The 21055-nt window shown below is 42.9% G+C and overlaps 1 protein-coding gene across 1 annotated transcript in view; it reads left to right on the top strand.

Moving 5' to 3' along the window:
* Nucleotides 1-15170, top strand: part of KCNB2 (potassium voltage-gated channel subfamily B member 2) — a 278456-nt gene extending 263286 nt beyond the window's left edge. Inside the window, exon 2 of the mRNA XM_065399293.1 lies at nucleotides 12999-15170. Within this exon, the coding sequence (XP_065255365.1) occupies nucleotides 12999-15170 (2172 nt within the window). The remainder of the gene's footprint in view (nucleotides 1-12998) is intronic.
* Nucleotides 15171-21055: the final 5885 nt, after the last annotated feature.

The following is a 21055-nucleotide window of genomic DNA, read 5'->3' as shown; positions in this document are numbered from 1 at the left end:
AGATTTTAGTAAAGCGTTTGATACTGTGCCGCACGAGGAATTACTGGTTAAATTAGAAAAAATGGGGATCGATATGAAAATCCAGAGGTGGATAAAGAACTGGTTAAAGGGGAGACTGCAGCGGGTAGTACTGAAAGGGGAACTGTCGGGTTGGAGGGAGGTCACCAGTGGGGTTCCTCAAGGTTCGGTTTTGGGTCCGATTTTATTTAATCTATTCGTTACTGACCTCGGAACCGAATGTAGGAGTGGGCTGATAAAGTTTGCGGATGACACAAAGTTGGGAGGTATTGCCAATTCGGAGAAGGATCGGGATATTTTGCAGGGAGACTTGGATGACCTTGTAAATTGGAGTAACAATAATAGGATGAGATTTAATAGTGGGAAGTGTAAGGTGATGCATTTAGGGATGACTAACAAGAATTTTAGTTATAAGTTAGGGACGCATAGGTTGGAAGTGACGGAGGAGGAGAAGGACCTCGGAGTCCTGGTTGATCGCAGGATGACTATGAGTCGGCAATGTGACGTGGCTGTGAAAAAAGCTAATGCGATCTTGGGATGCGTTAGGCGAGGTATTTCTAGTAGGGACAGGGAGGTGCTGCTTCCGTTATACAAGGCGCTGGTGAGACCTCATTTGGAGTACTGTGTGCAGTTCTGGTCTCCTATGTTTAAAAAGGATGAACTCAAACTGGAACGGGTACAGAGAAGGGCCACTAGGATGATCCGAGGAATGGAAAACCTTTCCTATGAAAGGAGACTCGAGGAGCTCGGTTTGTTTAGCCTAACCAAAAGAAGGCTGAGGGGGGATATGATTGCTCTCTTTAAATATATCAAAGGGATTAATACCAAGGAGGGAGAGGAATTATTTCAGCTTAGTAGTAATGTGGATACGAGAACGAATGGATATAAACTGGCCGTGGGGAAGTTTAGGCTTGAAATTAGACGAAGGTTTCTAACCGTCAGAGGGGTAAAATTTTGGAACAGCCTTCCGAGGGAAACGGTGGGGGCGAAGGACCTCTCTGGCTTCAAGATTAGGCTTGATAAGTTTATGGAGGGAATGGTTTGATGGGATAATGTGATTTTAGTCAATTAGGCATTAACGTGCCATCGCAGGTAAAATGAGGGTCCGGCTGTAGAATCTTGCCTGTATGCTCGGGGTTCTGCTGATCGCCATATTTGGGGTCGGGAAGGAATTTTCCTCCAGGGTAGATTGGCAGAGGCCCTGGAGGTTTTTCGCCTTCCTCCGCAGCATAGGGCAGGGGTCGCAGGCTGGAAGATTCTGTTGTGGGTGGGTCAGCTTTTGTGGCCTGCATCATGCGGGAGGTCAGACTAGATGACCATATTGGTCCCTTCTGACCTTAAAGTCTATGAGTCTATGAGTCTATGAGAAGGCGCCACTTACCAGATTTCTTTTTAATTACAAACACGGGGGTATTAAAGGGGCTAGTGGACCCCTCCAAATGTCCTGCCTGCAGCTGGTCATTAACCAAGTGCTGGAGGGCCTCCAGCTTTTCCAAAGGAAGCGGCCACTGCGCAACCCATACGGGCTCGTCAGTGAGCCAACGGAGGGGGAGGGCCGTACGCCTAATCATCAATATGGATGGTGGCAGTGAACTGTATTAATAAATCACGGCCCCACAGATTAAGGTGGATGGGGAGAATAGTAGGCCGGATATGGGCGCGGCGGGTGCCCTGGGGTGCCGTAACCTCCAACCATCGGGCACTCCGTTGCGAGTCCTGCGCCCCGCCCACACCCCAAACCGCCGGAGCCTGCTCTGTGGGCCAATGGGCGGGCCACTACGTGGCGGCGATGACGGTGACGTCTGCCCCAGAGTCAATAACACCCTCAAACGGCTGATCGTTGAGGCAGTAAATGCGTTTGGGTTGGGGTGAGCCAATATCTTTAACAACCGCTGCCACTTGCGGGTGAACAGTGCGCTGGCCGGTGGACCCGAAGCCTCCGGTTCGGGGAACGTTTCTTCCCCCTGCCGGAAGGGAGTAGGGCACAAGTATGAGTTGCGCCCAGGCATCTCCCTGAAACAGCTGTTTCGGGAGATGGCTCCACAGTTGAACATGGATAATTCCACCATAGTCCGAATCCACCACCCCAGGCACCACAAACAGGCCCTGCTTGCTGGCGGACGAGCGGGGCAGGACAAGGCCCACCACGCCCTCCGGCAGCGGGCCCTGGATCTGGGACGGCATGAGGAGGACCTCCCTGGGGAGAGTAATATCCATATTTTCCTGATTAACCAGGTCAATCCCCGCACTGCCCCTTGTGGCAGCGGGGACGTCGTGCACGGAGAGGGGCGCGACCTTGGGTCTCGGGCTGGTCGCAGGCCCGCCTACTAGTTTCCCGGGGGGTTGTCTCGGTTGGCAGCCAAAAACCGGTTGTCACCCCCGGCCAAACGACACTGCGCAGCCCAATGGTAGCCGTTCTTGCATTTTGGACACAGCATGCGGGGCCTCTGGTCTGTTCGGGGTTTGGCTTTGTTTTTACACACACACCCCCCCCAGGGGCCCGACACTCCCGCCAAAAATGTCCGGGCTTTTGGCAGTTAAAGCAGTTCCCCTGAGGCTTCTGCCCCTTGTGCAGGGTAGCTGCCAGCAGGGCCATCTGATGGGTCTGAGTGCCCACGTCAGCACACGCCCACAGCAATTCTGCCAGGGTATACCCGGGGCGCCCGACCACTGCCTGCATGGCACGGCGGCAATCTGCATTGGCATTTTCGTAAGCCAATTTTATCATTAATTCAGTCTGGGCTTGCAGGTTATCAATCTGCCTCTGGACTGCCTCTTGGAGGCGGTCAATAAACTGGTGGAACGGTTCGGTGGCACCCTGCCGAGTAACCGCGAAGGACTTAGAGGACTCGCCCGCAGCGGGGACCCTGCGAAACGCTCGACGGACACACTGGCCAATAATGGGAAAAGCTGCCTGGGGCGTGCCCACCGCCTGCTCGGGGATGCTCGAAAACTGCCCTGTGCCATATAACTGCTCAGCGAGATAAGCCCCCCCACCTTGTGCTGCTGCCGCAAGCGCCTCTCGCTGGTACTCGCTATCCCACACAACGTATTGCGCGGGAGACAGCACCATGCGACACATGTCTTTCCAATCTTGGGGGAGTAAGAAATAACCGTTTGACACACCTTCCAAGATCCCCAGGGTGAAAGTGGATCGCACCCCGGTCTCACGAACCGCCTTGCGGAGCTCGCGCAGAACCGAGTAGGGGAGAGCCTCCCAGTCCACTATCTGCCCCGCATTTCCATTATCCCGCCAAGAGACGGGAAATGCCTCGAACCCACAGCTGGATTCCTCGTCGGTCAAGAGACCGGCCTTGCGCGCTCGCCGCACCGCCGCGGCGACAGCGCCCCCCCGCCCGACCGGTAGGCAGGGGGGCGCCGCCACGGGCGGCGGCGCAGGGAGGGTCAGCTGCGGGCAGGAGGGGGGCGGCCCATCACCTGGGGGCAAAGGGGAAACCGGCTTGAGGCCGTCGGGGCCGAACCCCTCCAGCGCCTCCTTGCAACGCTGCCAGAGCAGCAGGTGCTGAGCTGGGGCACGAGGTTCACTATACAAGGTGATCCCAATCCGTATCCAATCAAAAAGCTGTAAAGACCCGCAGTCAGGATACCAGGGGCACTGGCGATCTATTTCCCTTAGAAGGTCCTCAATATGAGCGACCGGGACAGCGACACATGAACGCTGCCGTATAATCTCTTGTAACTCTCTTGCGTGCTCCTTCTGGGCACTAGAAAGTCCCCCCCCCATACTCACGAATAAGGGGCGGCAAACAGCCGCGGGGCGCGCTCGGCGTATCCAGCCGTTGAGTAGAGGGGTATCACGTCGGGGTCACCAGATGTGGCGACGACACAGGAAAGGAAATAGAACACCAGGTTTCTGGTAGCCAGAGAGCTTCAAAAGCCTCAAGCCAAAAGCCTCCAGGAAAACTTTTCCTGGGGTTTTTATTTCTCTCCTTACTTTGTTTACAACACTTCTTAGTGGTTACATTCCTGCGCATAGAAAAGCCAGGCAGTATACAGGCACACAAGATAACAGACCCATCTCTTGAGCGCGTGAACACCAGCTGCGAGGGTAGGAATCAAATCAGCCAAAAGTTTCCCAAACACAGACACTGAGGCGAAGGTCACTCCTGCCTTGTGGCCATGGAAACAGTGTGCCGTAACCATGGCTAACAATTTGGGAGCTAGCATTCCTACACTGTCCCAAGCATAGGGGGCTGTATGACAGAAGTTGTGAAACAGAGAATGGTAGAGAAGAGAAAGGGGTCTTTTCCCACACATCTAGCAACTATGCACGATGTTCTTTAAGGATGTTATAAAGAATACCTATGGATTCAGTCTTCAAATCCTCAATCAAAACTCCCATCGAGTTTGACCTCAATAAAGACGTCTAGACTGAGCCTTTACCGTGACATTCACCTAGCACAGAAAGCCAGTAAAAAGACCATGTGTACCACTTACGTGCCACACAAGTGCTGCATTAAGTGGTTAGGCCCTTGAGCAGGCCTTCTACTTGGGAGTTCATGGCATTCTGAATGCATCTCTCTTCAAGGTCAATGGAGAAATTTCAAGCTGAGTCCTTAAAAAAAAAAAAACACACAATGATTTTGGGAAAAGCTGAACTTGAAAGGTCAGGAATTTAAATAATATCATTAAGGAAAGAGATCATGAGTAGCAGAGAGAAGCTGTTCAGTAATTACACACACTGTCAAAGTCTCATCAGATGTGCTAATTGTAATTGTAATACGGGTTTGATCAAATTTATGTTGTTCTGTTAAATTATTTTCCTCCCCTTCATTGTGTTTAGACTGCCACAGGAGTCTGAAGTCAGAGATCATGTTGGAGAGGTGAACTTTCAAAAGGGAAAGTTCACCTGTTGCTTTTTAGGAAAGGAAGTGCTGCTACAACTGCGTTGTCAAAATTCCATTACAAATAATGGTTTGCACAGTAACACACACAGCAGCATGTCATACATATTGTGTGAGCTCATGGCAGGGATGAAATCAACTCATGTCATCTCTGTACTTCATATAGGGTCAAATTCTGCTCTGACTATTGTGTTGTACACTGGTGTGGGCGAGCGTCCTTGAACCATCCCACAGGATGATTCATAGGGTTGAGAGACAAAACAATTGGGAATGCTCCTTTCTGTTAGCACCAGATGCCAACAGCAGCATCTATACATGCTGTGCCAAGAGCTGGGCCATGCATATAAACCAGCTGATCATGCTCCCATGGAGCATATCTGGGCATTCCACCCAATATTCAGTGGGGCCCTAATGGTTTGATCCAAAACCTGTTGAATCAATGTTTTCCATTGATTTCAGTGGGCTTTGGATCAAGCCCGGGATGCATATATCTTCCCTACCCTTGGGCAGATGCCTTAGGGAGAGAGACTCCCTGCACCCTGATACACCTTCACAAGACATTTGCTCATAATACAGAAGTTATTAATAATGCTTCAAAAGCATAATGGGCTACTGGTGTTTGGTTTTCTTCTTTTCCTGATGAAAACATTTAGGAGCCCATAGGTCCACACTTGTACCTGCATTCACATTAGCTGCAGGCAAACATCGTAGGCTATAAATTATTTTACTTGGTACAAATATAATTGTATTTGTATATAGCTTTAGTGCTTGTGAAAGCCAGGCTGACAGGGCTGGCAACTGAAGTTCTGTACACAGAAGAGTAGAGGAAGGGAAGTGACAGTGCAGGTTTGCCAAACCCTGCCCCATCAATGTGCATCAACTCCTTCCCAGAGGATAAATGGGTAGTTTTGGTTTCTGTGCCCATTCAGTCCTTTCCCTCTGTGTCAAAAAAGATGCCAAATATGATGGTTGTATGTGTGATGCAGACAAAAAATGTGTAACTGGAACTCAGATCAAAGGGGATAATATAGCTAATCTAGTTTTACCTAATTGCAAATTTAAACTAATTTAAGCTGATTTCCTTTACTGACTGATTCAGTTCAGCTCTGAATTTTCTTTTGGCAGGATGGCTGCATTTCAGTTTGGACCTAGTGTGTCCTTTCCACCACTTCATGCAATAATTTGGTTTTAATGAGAGTGACCTCAGAAGTAATTTTATAAAAAGGGTTGTTGCAGAGTGAGAGGAATGCAAGAATACCTAATGATCTTCAGATTTTGTATAATAAAAAAACAAAGTTTTTCTATGTCGTCGTAATAATGGTTGACGAGTTCAAGTAAATTAGATGCTTAGGAAGAAAGCCAGTTTTTAATGGCAGTTTAATATTGGAGATCTACCAAATTTCCTACAGCTTGCTGCTAATTCTTGCCATAAGAATATTGAAGCTTCAATATCTACAGAATCCCACTAAGGGTCTGATACTGCACTTTTGACATCAGTGGGAGTTTTGCTATTCACTTCAATAGAAGCACGATCAGGGCTTAAGTATTAGTCTACAGAGAAAAGATTTCTATGCACACATTACTTCAGAAACATTAGGCTAGCAGGAAATATTTAAAACACTGAATGAGGTTTTATTTTTGTAGCTGTAGCTAAATAGTATAAGTTGCCATTAACACTTTATCGATAGATGATATGGATATTCATTTTTAATGCAGAAAGAAAAAATTAAGTAAACTATTTCTTGTCTTGAATTATAGTTCAACTGCCATGCTGTTTCAAATGTCTTTTGTGCTGCTGTTCTAAACTACTCAGAGCGAGAGTAGGTTTTCCAAGAGTGAAATGTGGAGTAAGAAAGAACCAAAGCAAATTTCAAGAATAATGAGGTTTGTGTGTGAAAACTTGCATATGTGCCTGTAATGTGTGTGGGTGTGTTAAATGAATAAGCCTTTTAAAAGGATAAAATGTATGGTAAATGTGTCTCTCTATTCACAGGTTCCTCTGCTTTTTATGGCGCCTACTCATTTAATGCTAAACATGATACCTTATTATGTAGGTTGGTTACTTGATCTCCTAATTAATCACAAAATTCTGGTTAGGCATTTGGCCAAGTGGCCCAGCCGTATCTCAGATAGTTCCCTCAGTAATCCTAAATTCTGTGCAGCCACTCCAATACTGTATGAGGCAAAGGAGCCTGGAGGAGGTGACATGTAAGCTTAGCTGCAGCTTGGCTCTGAATCTCCAGGGCATTGTTTCTCAAAGAGTTCTGCTGTTCCCCCTCTCACTTTCACTCGTCTCCCTCAGGCCTGGTCTACACTTAAAAGTTTTGCCTCATAGTATGTTGGGTAAGGGTGTAAAAAAAATCACACCCCTAAACAACATAGCAGAAGCTCTAGTGTAGGTGCAGTTATGCCAGCAAAAAATACATTTTGCCGGTGAAGCATATTTTGTTCAGGCTGTTGGTATAAGGCAGGGGTGGCCAACCTGTGGCTCCCGAGCCACATGCGGCTCTTCAGAAGTTAATATGCGGCTCCTTGTATAGGCACCGACTCCGGGGCTGGAGTTACAGGCACCAACTTTCCGATGTGCCGGGGGTGCTCACTGCTCAACCCCTGGCTCTGCCACAGACCCTGCCCCCATTCCATCCCTTCCCTCCCCCTCCCCTAAGCCTGCAGTGCCCTTGCTTCTCCCCCCTCCTCTCCAGAGCCTCCATGCCACGAAACAGCTGATTGGGAGGTGCGGGGAGGAAGGGGGAGGCGCTGATCGGCAGGGCTGCCGGTGGGCAGGAGGCGCTGGGAGTGGGGTGGGGGAGCTGATGGGGGGCTGCTGACGTATTACTGTGGCTCTTTGGCGATGTACATTGTTAAACTCTGGCTCCTTCTCAGGCTCAGGTTGGCCACCCCTGGTATAAGGTATATCAGCAAAAGAACTCCTGCTGGTATAAGCTGTATCTCCACTGGGAGGGTATAGTTATACTGGCAACCCCTTTCTTGTGTAGACTGTTGCTGCTGTTACTATTGCTCCCCTGCCAGGCTTTGCCTAATGACTTGTAAAATCTAATTAATTGCAATACAGGGAGTCCTCGGACTTACGACACAATTTGTTCCTCAGAATTGCATTGTTAAGTCGAAACACTGTAAGTCCAAACCGCTTTTCCCATAGGAATCAATGGTATGAAGGGGGGATTGGTTCCTGAACCAAGGCTTGATACACTATTTTCATCACAATAACCCAGATTTTTGTACTAAATGAATTATAGCTGACTAATGCTGCAGTATCAATGTATTTACTGTACACTGTATTTTGTAAACAGCATTCAAATAAACATATAAACTCACATATGCTGCTCAGAATGCCGGGAACACAGGCTCAGAAAGCTGGGGAGAATGGCACACATGCTGAGCCTCAGCCAATCACTTTTCAAGCTTTCTGGGGCTGGGAGCCAATAAAAAACGAGCAACAAGCTATCCTGCTGCCTCGAAGCCAATCAGAAATGACCCCTTCCAGCTCCATACCAAGATAACGCAACCAGGAAGTGATTTCAAGTGAACTTTATGCAAATCGAGCATCATAAGTGTGAAACAAGCATCATAACTGCCTAGGGAGGTTGAGGAATCTCCATCTCTGGAGATATTTAAGAGTAGGTTAGATAAATGTCTATCAGGGATGGTCTAGACACTATTTGGTCCTGCCATGAGGGCAGGGGACTGGACTCAATGACCTCTCGAGGTCCCTTCCAGTCCTAGAGTCTATGAATCTATAAGGGATGAAACGGGCAGTCAATTAAAAAGCGTCATAAGTGGCATCCAACGTAAGTCAGGCGTCAAAAGTCCGAGGACTCCTTTTAATTAAAACATACTATGTGGAATGATGCACAGTTTTAATTACACTCCAAAGTCCCAATGAAATAAAAACTTTAAATTCTTGCATGCAAAGTACTCCACTTAGAAAGGAACAATCAGTTGCACACATACAAAATGGGAAATGACTGCCTAGGAAGGAGTACTGCGGAAAGGGATCTGGTGTCATAGTGTATTGCAAGCTAAATATGAGTCAACAACTGTTGCAAAAAAAGCAAACATCATTCTGGGATGTATTAGCAGGAGTGTTGTAAGCAAGACACAAGAAGTAATTCTTCCACTCGACTCCACGCTGATTAGGCCTCAACTGGAGTATTGTGTCCCGTTCTGGGCGCCACATTTCAGGAAAAATGTGGGGAAATTGGAGAAGGTCCAGAGAAGAGCAACAAAAATGATTAAAGGTCTAGAAAACATGATCGATGAGGGAAGATTGTAAAAATTTGGTTTGTTTAGTCTGGAAAAGAGAAGCCTGAGAAGGGACATGATAACAGTTTTCAAGTACATAAAAGGTTGTTACAAGGAGGAGAGAGGTAAATTGTTCTCGTTAATGCCTGAGGATAGGACAAGAAGCAATGGGCTTAAATTACAGCTAGGGCAGTTTAGGTTGGACATTAGGAAAAACTTCCTGTCAGGGTGGCTAAGCACTCGAATAATTGCCTAGGGAAGTTGTGGAATCGCCATCATTGGAGATTATTAAGAGCAGGTTAGACAAACACCTGTCAGGGATATTCTAGATATACTTAGTCCTGCTATGACTATGCAGGGGACTGGAGTAGATGACTTCACGAGGTCCCTTCCAGTCCTACAATTCTATGATTTTATTATTATAGGAAACCAAAATCATTTCCTTTGCACTAAACATCCTTCAATAACATGAACAGGTATATAGCTGACAACTTAATTCTACAATATTGCAAATCTGCCATTCCATGTGCATTTTCAACTCTTACTGAAACCCCTGGTGAACACAGGATTTGCATGTTACCAGCAACTTGCACCGAAAATGAATGACTCAGAGATAACAGGTAGCATCACCTTGATTCACTAAGTTGCTCTCTCTTCTCTGGACAAGAAGGTCATGTGTCCAAGTCCTAGAAAAGGGTTTGTTCTTGTATATAGTGCTAACAGTGCAGTGTTAGAAGGGGTGCTGTACTTCAGAGTCACCCATTCCTCAGATGAGATCTTCCCCTCTCCGGTCCTACTGCACATTTTGAAAAGTTCACAAGATAACCCCTATATCCTGGCCAGCATCCCCTAACTAAAGCGAAGTCTGATGACAAATTAGACAAATGCTGCTTTCATGATTTTATTATCTCAATATAACTCTGTCATGTACTACCTGGCTATGTCATATACTACTCTTTATATTCTGCGGCAGGCTGAAATGAGGAAGCAGTCTGTTTGGCTGACAGTAGCTCCCAGTTGCACAGTGCATGTTGTTAACAACTTCACAGTTCCTACCTTGGCCACATTGATTATGTATTTATTTTTCCTTCAAATTTTTAAAATAAAATTATAGTGTTATTAAATATTTTATAGAACCCAAGGATGTGCAAGCTACAATGATGTTATTCTAGGATGCTGAGGTATGTGCAATACCTCAGGCTTTATTTACGCTTCAAACCTTTACACAGGGAAACCTGATATTCTAACATAGATAAGGCATGTCTCACAGTTGAGTGAGGAGTGGTTGCACTGCAGTATGATTTGCTTGGGAATCCATTCCTTTGATAACTGACCTCAACTGAAGGATTTCAGTTCCAGGACCACTTATTGGTACTGGCTATGCAATCTTATCCCTTCCATGTTCTCTTACCATCCTGTAGCAGTTTGCTAACGTTCACTTCTTTTCCCTGAATGGGAAGTGGGATGACTTTCTATTGAGAACAGGCCCCCTAGCAATGCCCTGAATAGAGGTGTAATGATACATACAGCCCAGGTTAATTAGAGCACAGCTTCTTTCCTCCCTCTGCTTGGACTGTGGGTCGAAGGAAGACCAAAAGAGATGGTTCAGGATTCATTGAGCACAAGTAGATGGCTCTTATTGCCCTAATATAAATGGTTCTCCTTAGAAGGAAGAGGGTTGACAGGAGAGACTCTGGAGAGATGCATACCTGTCTGGGTTACTCCAAAGTATGGGTGATGGGTTCTACTTTGTATGTTTATTCTGCATTATTCTGAGTTGGAAAAAAACTTCGGATTGTATCTGGGAATGACTCTCAGACCTCTGTGGCCTTTTTTGTTTGTGTTTAGAGAGCGGAGTCTGCTGTAAGTTACAGCCCGACTTGAAAAGACTGGTGTACCTCTCAAAGTATGAGCTAGCCCAAGCCAATGGCCCCTACCTCTGTTATTTCCATTGGGGTCAATGAGTCAGCCGTCACATGTAGGACAGATCTGTATATTGTTTTATTGCACTCCACATTTTTTGTATATTAGAGCACTTCCGACTGCCTTATTGTATCTTTGGAAGAACACCAAACACCAAAAGATGGTTTTAAATGAACCATTTCTGAGAAATGAGAACAAAGGCTTTTTGACTGAGCATCAATTAAATAGTAAAGCAGAAAATAATTAACATTAGTACTTCTAATGGAAACCTTGAGTTACTTATGGCTTTTTTTTAAAAATATGCTTTTCCAAATAAAGTACTTCTATAGATTTGTTTCTAATAACTTTAAACTTTCATAAATAATTTCAAGGCTGCCCATATTCCTTTATCTTACAAATAATTGAACTAAAGGCTAAAACCATTAAATTCTGTAATATATTCTGTTCTTTTATCATAATGCTAACTATCTGAAGGAAAATGACCAGATATTCCTCACAAAATGAAAGCTACAAGACACTGACATTCCTGTTTCCCATTAAAATTAATGGCAAAATGTTTCTCCTTAGACTGAGATCAAGCCATTTCCACAACAATCTGTGGAACTTGTTCCATACAATGATCTGTGAGAACTTGATTTTGTTTGCCTTCAGGCTACTGTATAAGGCTATACTTCTCAACCAAGCTTTTGCCTAATCAAATGGCCATTTCCTTCATTCTTTAAGTGCGCCCAAACTGTCATAGGCATCACAGCAATGCAGGATCAGGCTCTTAAGGCATTTCTTTTTCTTTCCTTGTTTAGGCTTTTCTAGTTTAAAAATTGATGTTTGATTTTATATGTGATGAAATGAGAGATGTGAGCACTATGAATTATTAAATTAACTAAATTGCATGATTAATTTCAGAACATGTTAATCAGTGTAATAGGGTGCTTGGTGGGGTCAGGTGGCCTAGTAGTTACCATTCTTAGCGCCATCCTCTCTGTGGGTAGGATTTGCAGTCCTTCTCTTAATCAGAGGTGCACTCAGGTGGCAGGAAGTCTATGTCCCTCCTGTAATAGGGGTCGTTGGCAGGGGAGCCTCGACCCACACACTCAACCAGGCTCTGACCCATGACCCTAGGAGGGTCAACCATGTCTGGCCCCTGAAGGTGCCTTCTGAGTTACCCTCCCTGGGTCAGTTCCTACCGTCTGCCTTTCTCCTCCAGTCTGATATGAGGCAAAAAGAAAAGGCAACCAAAACTGTCAACCCAACCAGGCTCAACACATAGTCTTCCTCCCTCTGGAAGGCTTCTCTGGCATCCTTGTCAAGAACCTTCATGGAGAGTCTGTCCTCCTCCCCAGCCTCCCTCCTTCTGCGCTGGGTTGCTCTCTTTTCAACTCTTTCTTCAGTTGGAACATGCTCTGCAGGTCTGGAGAGGTGGGGCTAGCTGGGCCCAGTACAGCCCTTTAACCCCTTCAAGCCCAGTATGGGGTCATACACCCCATCACAATCAGCCATTCAGTTTCTCACCAGTGAATAAGGTTTAAAATAATTACATTTAATGCTGAATGCTAAAAGATGAATGTTTAACACAATTACAGAAACTGTGGCATTTTATATTCTTTGCCTGTAGAGTTAATTTGTATTAATGAATATCAACCTTTTTATTTTAAAATTATAGGCCAAATCATGCTCACCTTACTCATAAGTAGACCCTCTGGAGTCAGTAAGAGAAGCAGTATTTGACTTGATGTGGGTAAATCTAGAGTTTTTCTTTGTGAAAATCAAATAAAAGAAATAAAAAATAAAAGAAAAAATTTAGATAACTTTGACTTTATTTGGAGCACATAACACATTTTTTAAAGAATACAAGCAACCACTTACAAATACCTTTACTTTTAACTTCCAGGATGGTTTGCTAACCAGAACCTTGTTTATTTTGTTTTACAGATTTTGGCCATTGTATCCATTCTGTTCATCGTACTGTCAACCATTGCTTTGTCTCTCAATACACTACCTGAGCTTCAAGAAATAGATGAATTTGGACAACCAAATGACAACCCCCAGTTAGCACATGTTGAAGCTGTGTGTATTGCTTGGTTTACTATGGAGTACCTTCTGCGTTTCCTGTCCTCACCAAATAAGTGGAAGTTCTTCAAAGGTCCATTAAATGTGATTGATTTACTGGCCATTTTGCCATATTATGTCACCATTTTCCTCACAGAGTCCAACAAAAGTGTGCTGCAGTTCCAAAACGTCAGACGTGTGGTTCAGATATTTCGTATTATGAGGATACTAAGAATCCTTAAACTTGCCAGGCATTCAACAGGCCTTCAGTCTTTAGGTTTCACTCTCAGGCGGAGTTACAATGAATTGGGTTTGTTGATATTATTTTTAGCAATGGGAATAATGATCTTTTCCAGCCTTGTGTTTTTTGCTGAAAAGGATGAAGATGCTACAAAGTTTACCAGTATCCCAGCATCGTTTTGGTGGGCTACCATCACTATGACCACTGTAGGATATGGTGACATTTATCCTAAGACTCTACTCGGAAAAATAGTTGGAGGACTGTGTTGCATTGCTGGAGTGCTGGTAATAGCCCTGCCCATACCAATCATTGTGAATAACTTCTCTGAGTTTTACAAAGAGCAAAAACGGCAGGAAAAGGCCATTAAAAGAAGAGAGGCCCTTGAGCGAGCTAAAAGAAATGGAAGCATTATCTCCATGAACCTGAAAGATGCTTTTGCGCGCAGTATGGAACTCATTGACGTAGCAGTGGACACAGGAAAGCCTGGCGATCCAGCCAATTCAAAGGATACACCTGATGATAACCACCTATCTCCAAGCAGGTGGAAGTGGGCCAGAAGGACAATGTCTGAAACAAGTTCAAATAAGTCTTACGAGAACAAATATCAGGAAGTTAGTCAGCAGGGCTCCCATGAGCAATTGAATAATGCTGCTGATGCTGCTTCCAGCCCACAACACCTGAGTGCTCAAAAATTAGAGATGTTATATAATGAAATTACTAAAACTCAGTCTCAGCCTAATCTTAATGCTGGCTACCAAGATCAGCCAGTAAAACCACCTGAGTATGAGGAAGAAATAGAAATGGAAGAGGTTACTGGGCAAAGAGATCAGTTGCCAGCTGGACATACAGATGTAATAACAGACATGAGAAGCACATCTAGTATTGATAGCTTCACCAGTTGTGCAACTGACTTCACAGAAACAGAAAGGTCACCCCTTCCTCCTTACCTTGGCTCTCACATGCAAATGAGATTCCAGAGTGACTCTGTTAATCTAGAGGACAACCAAAGAACAAAGAGTTCTCAATTTGTATCACTCACAAGAGAGAAAATGCTTGCCCCTAGAGATGTCACTTTTGACTATAAGCCAATTGACACTGCTGCAAACAATGATGGTTGTGGCTCCCAAACTGTCCTGCATGGTCATTTGCATTTTGACAGTGCCATGGAAAGCCCCAAAAGTTCTCTAAAAGGTAACAATCCATTAAAACCTAGATCCCTTAAAGTTAACTTTAAGGAAAACAGAGGCAGTGCTCCACAAACTCCACCAAGCACTGTGAGGCCATTGCCAGTAACAGCAGGAGCAGACTTTACACAGTCTACTTCTCAGCATATTAGCACCATTCTTTTAGAAGAGAATTCACCCCAAGGTGAAAGACCCATCATGCTGGGTGCTGATGCCTCGATGCTTTGCCAGGGACCTCCTAAAAGATCATCCCCTCTGTTTCCCAAACAAAAGCTTTTCACTTTCCCTTCAAAGGAGAGGAGAAGCTTCACTGAAATAGACACTGAAGAAGAAGAAGACTTCATGGAGATCTCTGGTGTGAAACACGAAAAGAAGCAGGATATCAAAACAAATTGCTTTGGGGACAAACACAATGATGGCACCCATTTAACAGACGAGCCAAGAGTCAGCTCTTCTTCACCCAAAAGCATGGGTCACAACTGTACTCAAGACATTTACCATGCTGGGAGTGAAGTAAAGAAGGACAGTAACCAAGAAAGTTACAAAATGGAAAACCATTTATTTGCCCCAGAAATTCATTCAAATCCAGGAGAAACTGGTTATTGTCCCACACGTGAAACCAGCATGTGACTAGTCACAAAAGCAATAAAAAAAACTCTTCTTAAAACCACAGTTAGTAATGCCTGTGAACTAAAACATGGAAGCCTCAAAACAAAAAACAAAAAAAAGTGCATAAAATTGTTATTTTTGCATGGCATGAAGAGTTGTTTAGTTTACATACTATTTAAGTAAAGAGTTCCAAGACTGCTTTTTGTAACAAACAAACAAAAAGGGAGAAAAAAATGACTCAAGAACAGTGAGTAAAATAAAGAGAGCTCTGTTAGGAGCCAGTGTTCTGCAAAGTCTGACATTTTTAATCCTTTCACTTTATGATTGTAGACAGATTTTAAACTCTGTGAACTTTTTTTTCTCTTGGTTACAATGAGTTTTAGAATTTGCACATGAAAGGATTAAAAGTCAATGCATGCATTCATAATGATGTGAAACAAGGTGCTTTGAGCTTGCAAAATGAATATATTTGTAAATAGTTTGGGGTCGGGGGGAGAGCTACTGTTATCAAGGATCTGTGGACATCAAGTTTCCTGGGACACAGGTACTTCCTTCACAGCACATTGCCTGGAGGATTTGTACAGACTTATGTTGCAAAATTGCAACTTCTGCTTAAAGCATCTCACATATCTTGCTTTCTGTTAAAAAGCTCATGAGTATATCTGTTTATTTAAGGGACTACAGTATTTTTAGTTTATCTGTGCTGTAAATCATAGTATTTTTTATTTGCATAAACTTGGTTGTTGCATTTGTAATTTAAATTAAGGATTCTTGAGAAAAGTAAAGATTTAATGACCAGAACTGAAGCATTTGATATTTTATATAAGCACTGCCAAAATTTCATAATTTATAACAATGCCCCATCATAAAATAAGAATACAAACCATACAATTATTGCTGTGGCAATAAATAGGGCCAAATGGCCATCAAGAATGAAACAGTTTATATCCAAAGAGTTCTCACTCTCAATACAATTATTTTCAATTCTTATTTTTGCTGAAGAATTTTTTTCTTTCTTTTGTTTTATTTGATGATCTCCTGGGGGCCCTTTTTTAGCATTTGCCCCCTTTAACCTACAGTTCTCTTTTCTTTTTAACTATGGTGTCCATGGTCCAGCTGGAGGGCAGAGGAGCAGTTATCTTGAAGGCTGTTTTCATTGCCACTCCATGGATCAACAGAAAAAAAGCATTTAATTAAAGGAAAATATCAGCCACCCCATTCCCCCCGATGCCAAAGCATCTTTATTTTTAGGGTGTACTTGAGCTCTGTCTCAGCCTTGGGAAAGATGCTGAACCCAAACCTAGCTTACAATGCATCAATGAAGCTCTGCATGAATGAAGCTATTCATTTTTTTCTCCAGTAGATTTTTTCACTTCATAAATCCCCATATGTCTGATGAATAAGCAGATTCACAATAATGTAAACTAGCCAATATTTTTCCTTGTGAAAAACAAATAATTTCATTTTGATATTTTCCACTGATTACTTCAAAAATATAGAGCCTGATGCTCTTCTTACTGACAGTGGTCTTACAATGATGTGGACCAGCTCCTTGCCTGAGATGAAGGATTTTCCAGTGGTTAGGGAGGTAGCCTTGTACTTGAGAGACCCAGGCTCAGTCCCTTGTTCTACCACAGACTTCCTGTCTGACTTTAGGCAAGTCACTTAGCCCCTCTGTGCCTCAGTTCCCCATCTGTAAAATAGGAAGAACAATTCTCACAGAGGTCTTGTAAGGAAAAATATATTAAAGCTAATGAGGCTCTGACATACTGTGGTAATGAGAGCCATAAAAGTACTTGAGATAGAGAGCTGGTGTAAATCAGCATAGCTCTCTTGATCTCAGTGGAGCTTGGCCAATTTACAGAAGCTGAGGATCAAGCCATGTGATTCCATTCACTTAAGCAAAGTTGCCCCTCTCTTAAGTGAGTGGGACAGTCCGGTCCATGATGTACTTCTCTTAGAAGAGAGGACATTTTTGTTACAAAGCTGCCTTCCCCAAAAGATTACAGAGCTGATCATGCAGAGCTTACTCAGGTCTCACCCATGTAAGGGCTGCAAGATAGAACTCCAAATACCTGTTCAATTGGCTGGACCAAATAATAAGCACAGCATAGTTCCTTGGTTTAAAATAGGAAAATCTTTAATTGTTGGTCTTTTAAGGACTTTTTTTTTTACCAAAATGAGTCCAAGTGTTTCTTGTGTGATTTGAAACCTTGGTGTACGATATCATTTCTCCCAATCAGTGTCTGGTCATTAATTCTCAAAATAAAAATGCCCTTTCTGTCCTTAGTTGCAGTCCAGGTAACCCTATTGCTACATATAATTTTACCTATTTCTATGGCACTCTGCTGAACACTTTTCAACCATTTGTTTCACTGTTCCAAAACTTATCTCTTGAATGTTTGCTAGTCGTTAATCTTCTATATTTATTTTTATTGTTTACTGGTAGATATTTTCAATGACTCAGACTAAATGCCAGTCCATTTTATATGCCTAAAGTGTTGGTCAGTACGTATTTTCTATTTATAGTTTTGTGAAATCACACAATCCTATTTGATCTGCCTTTAGGTTCTAGCCAACAAAATGAAAACCAAGTTTAGTCCAAATGGAGCCCAGTCCTTTAGTCTTAACCTAGGGAAAACTCCCATTCAAGTTAATGACTCTGTTCAGGCAAACCCCCAGGTCTAGGATTCTGATGCCGCAATGTGCTCCACACAGATGGACCTCTGAACATGGTCAGAGCCCCTTTGAAGTCAGTGGCTTTCTGTACAGGAGCAGGAGTCTGACCATGTGGAGCTCATTGGAGCTTTAATCCTTAAGTCTCCCCTGAGTTAAACCAGTCCTTTATCAAGGCCCGATTCTGCTCCTAGTAAAGTCATTGAGAACTCAGTGGGTGTAGAATCAAGCCCTCATGTCTTGTGCAGGCAAATTCCCATTGAAACCAATGGGAGTTTGGCAAAATTAGGACTGAATAAAACCAAAGTAAGGACTTTGAGATTTGGCCCCTAGTAAAGTCAATGAAAGCTTTGACTGAGTAAAGATCACAAAACCGGGCCCTTATTGTCCATCGTATTTGAAACATTTTCAGAGAAGCACAGAAGCTTGGAATTGAACAGGCAAAGCCAATGCAGTTCTCATTAATAACAGTCACAGTAATTTTAGAAATCTTGAGAGCAGAAGGATCAGGCTTTAGAAATGTTTTTTATGATAGTCTAGTTCACGTAGCAAGTGTTGATCATGCTGAATTATATTTCCAGGAACACAGGCTTGCACAGTGGGCATTTCCAGCCTAGCCTAGAAACAAGGGGCCCAGTCCTGAACACCTAACTCATGCAAAACTCCAAATTAAAATATTGACCTGAGTAAAGGCTGCAGGACTGGGCCTGTCTCTTCCTCCAACAGAGGAAGCATGGTCCTGGGTGATTTGATTCAGTAAAATTAATCTGTTTAAAATTATGCAAAACTACTTGACCTACATTTTTTTCTGCTTTTCCTGAGACTTCTGAGCCATTTCAGACCCAATTCTGCTCCCATTTGCCATATATTACAATAGAAGGAGACCTTTCAGAGTTTGGGGGCCAGATTCTACACTAGTATAAACAGAGCGACTCTGGTAACTCCAGATTTACATGCACACCTTGCAACTGAAACTGGAGTCTGGTTCTTGGCATCCCTGGAACATGAAGATCATTCATGAAGATGATTTTGAAACATAGGCAAAGAGTATTTTTTAAATTTTTACATTGATTTCAGAATCCTGAATCAAAATTGTGATTAATTTTCCATGTTTTAGCCAAACTTACATGTTTAAAAGAGATTTACATATCAATCAGAACATTTTCTGATTGTCTAAATGACACTATTCCAGATGAGGGGTAGAAAGTAATATATTGCACAAAGTGCAAAGTAAATACATATAGTAAACTATGGTTATGTGGGAAACATATGTCTTAAGAATATAATATGGAGGATAAAGTTATTGCACTACACAATTTGTGTAAACCAACACCACCTTTTTTAATAAACACAAAAAGCCTTTTAAACTTCATTTTATAGAACATGTGAACCCTTATGCTGAGGCAGCAATATAATGCACTGCGTTCTCATTTCACAATTGGGTGTAGAAGTCAAACATTGCTACGGTTAAAGGGGTGGTTTGCCATCTGATACAACACCAAAGCAACTGAGTTGAACAGCTATTTATTTCCACTGCCATACTACATAAGCAAAAATATGTATCTAAAACCTTGTATTCTTGTTTCTACCCTTTAAATCAAAGCAGTAATTGGCTTCTTAGTTCCTATTAACAATAGATATCATCTGGTTTCTTCTAGATTAAAAACATTGACATGTTTTAATGGCTGTTTTATATATATATGGATCAGAAGCTTGTTTAAGGTTCTTTATGTCTATTTGGAATGATGTTTATCCTGAAACTAAATCCCAAATATATAAGTGAAAATAGAAATAGAAATTAGTTATGTTTACAAGCAAAATGAATTAGAAATGAGAGAATCCTGAATACAATGTTTAGACTCTTTACGAATGTCATGGAATATTGAATTTAAAACAATTTGAACTTTGAAGTTCTTGTGCTTGCAAAGTAGTTCATTAACTGCTTATGCTACTGCCTTTTAAAAATGGCTTTGCCACAAGGGCTCAATTCTGTTGTCATTATCAGGCCAAACTGCAAGCAAATTCAATGGGGAAAGTTGCAGGTTAGCCTGATAAAGGCTCTCACCCTAACTGATTACATGTTTTGTTTTCATTAATGCACAATTTTGGCTTTGATGGCAATGAAAAGATTTGATCATGTAAAACATTTTAAATGAAACAATGGCAGAAAGAGGCTGTCTCACAGTAGCCAGCCCAGGTCCACCAGAAAGTGCAAATGCAATAAAGGGGAAGAAAGGCAGAGAAACTAAGTAAACAAGGCATGTTGTCAATTAAAAAAAATATCGGTTGTTCTTATACATATATAATGAGGAAAATATGGGTATGAAATATAACATTAAGGCTCTAATTCTGACCCTAACTTACCTACAGTCTTGTATAGCAGTTCCTATGGTTCTTCATTGAGAGTCTCAAAACAGTGAATTATGTCTCCATCTACCTAGTCTGTCTACCTGGGCATTTATACCATGCTTATTATAATATTTGAACACTTTCCTGAAAAATAAACTCACAGTAAAGTCTCACTGTTAAGCTTTGCTTCTCCTCCCATTACCCCCAAATGACAGATATGGCTGTGCAAATATATAGAGAAATTCATTGTCTTGCGAACAGGGAGATTCATGCTCAGAGTAATCTCTCTTGGAAGGGAGTTAAATTTCATCCTGTATTCAGTGATGAACCACTATAGTATCCAGAACACCGAATACTTGCCACACTTTGAACCAGAAAGAGCTGTTTCAAAGCTGTTGCCCTCATTTCCTGTTAACACATGCATTGTAGCAGTCTAGCAGTCTAACTATGGCAAAGTCAGCATACAATAGGTGGGGGTAAAGGCATAAATAGAAGCTGGTGTTTCTGGAAGGCTTTAATTACTATTTGTGCATATCAGAGAAGTAAAAATGCCAGGATGATTCCAAGGCTATTGATTGTTTATATGATAAGTGCCGGTAGATCCACTCACCTGAGGCTGATGAGCAGGTTTTGGGTAGATTTTCAAAGAGACTCACTTTCCCACTGTCACTTCCATTTCCTCAGAGGTTAGCTTCAGATGGCTGCTTTTCATCCAGGCACTGATCTCCTTTAGGTGCTGGCATTGTTAGTATTTGATCTGAGGAACAAGCAGGGCTGGATGCCATCTCTAGCTATTGGTATTTGAGGCTATATGTCTCACACTGTCTCCAAACAGTTTTACATATATTTTGAATAAGATAGGCTAGAGTCTCGCAACACTG

This window comes from Emys orbicularis, chromosome 2 (assembly GCF_028017835.1).
Source record: "Emys orbicularis isolate rEmyOrb1 chromosome 2, rEmyOrb1.hap1, whole genome shotgun sequence".
Lineage (NCBI taxonomy): Eukaryota > Metazoa > Chordata > Testudines > Emydidae > Emys > Emys orbicularis.
This window is presented reverse-complemented; position numbering and strand designations above follow the sequence as displayed.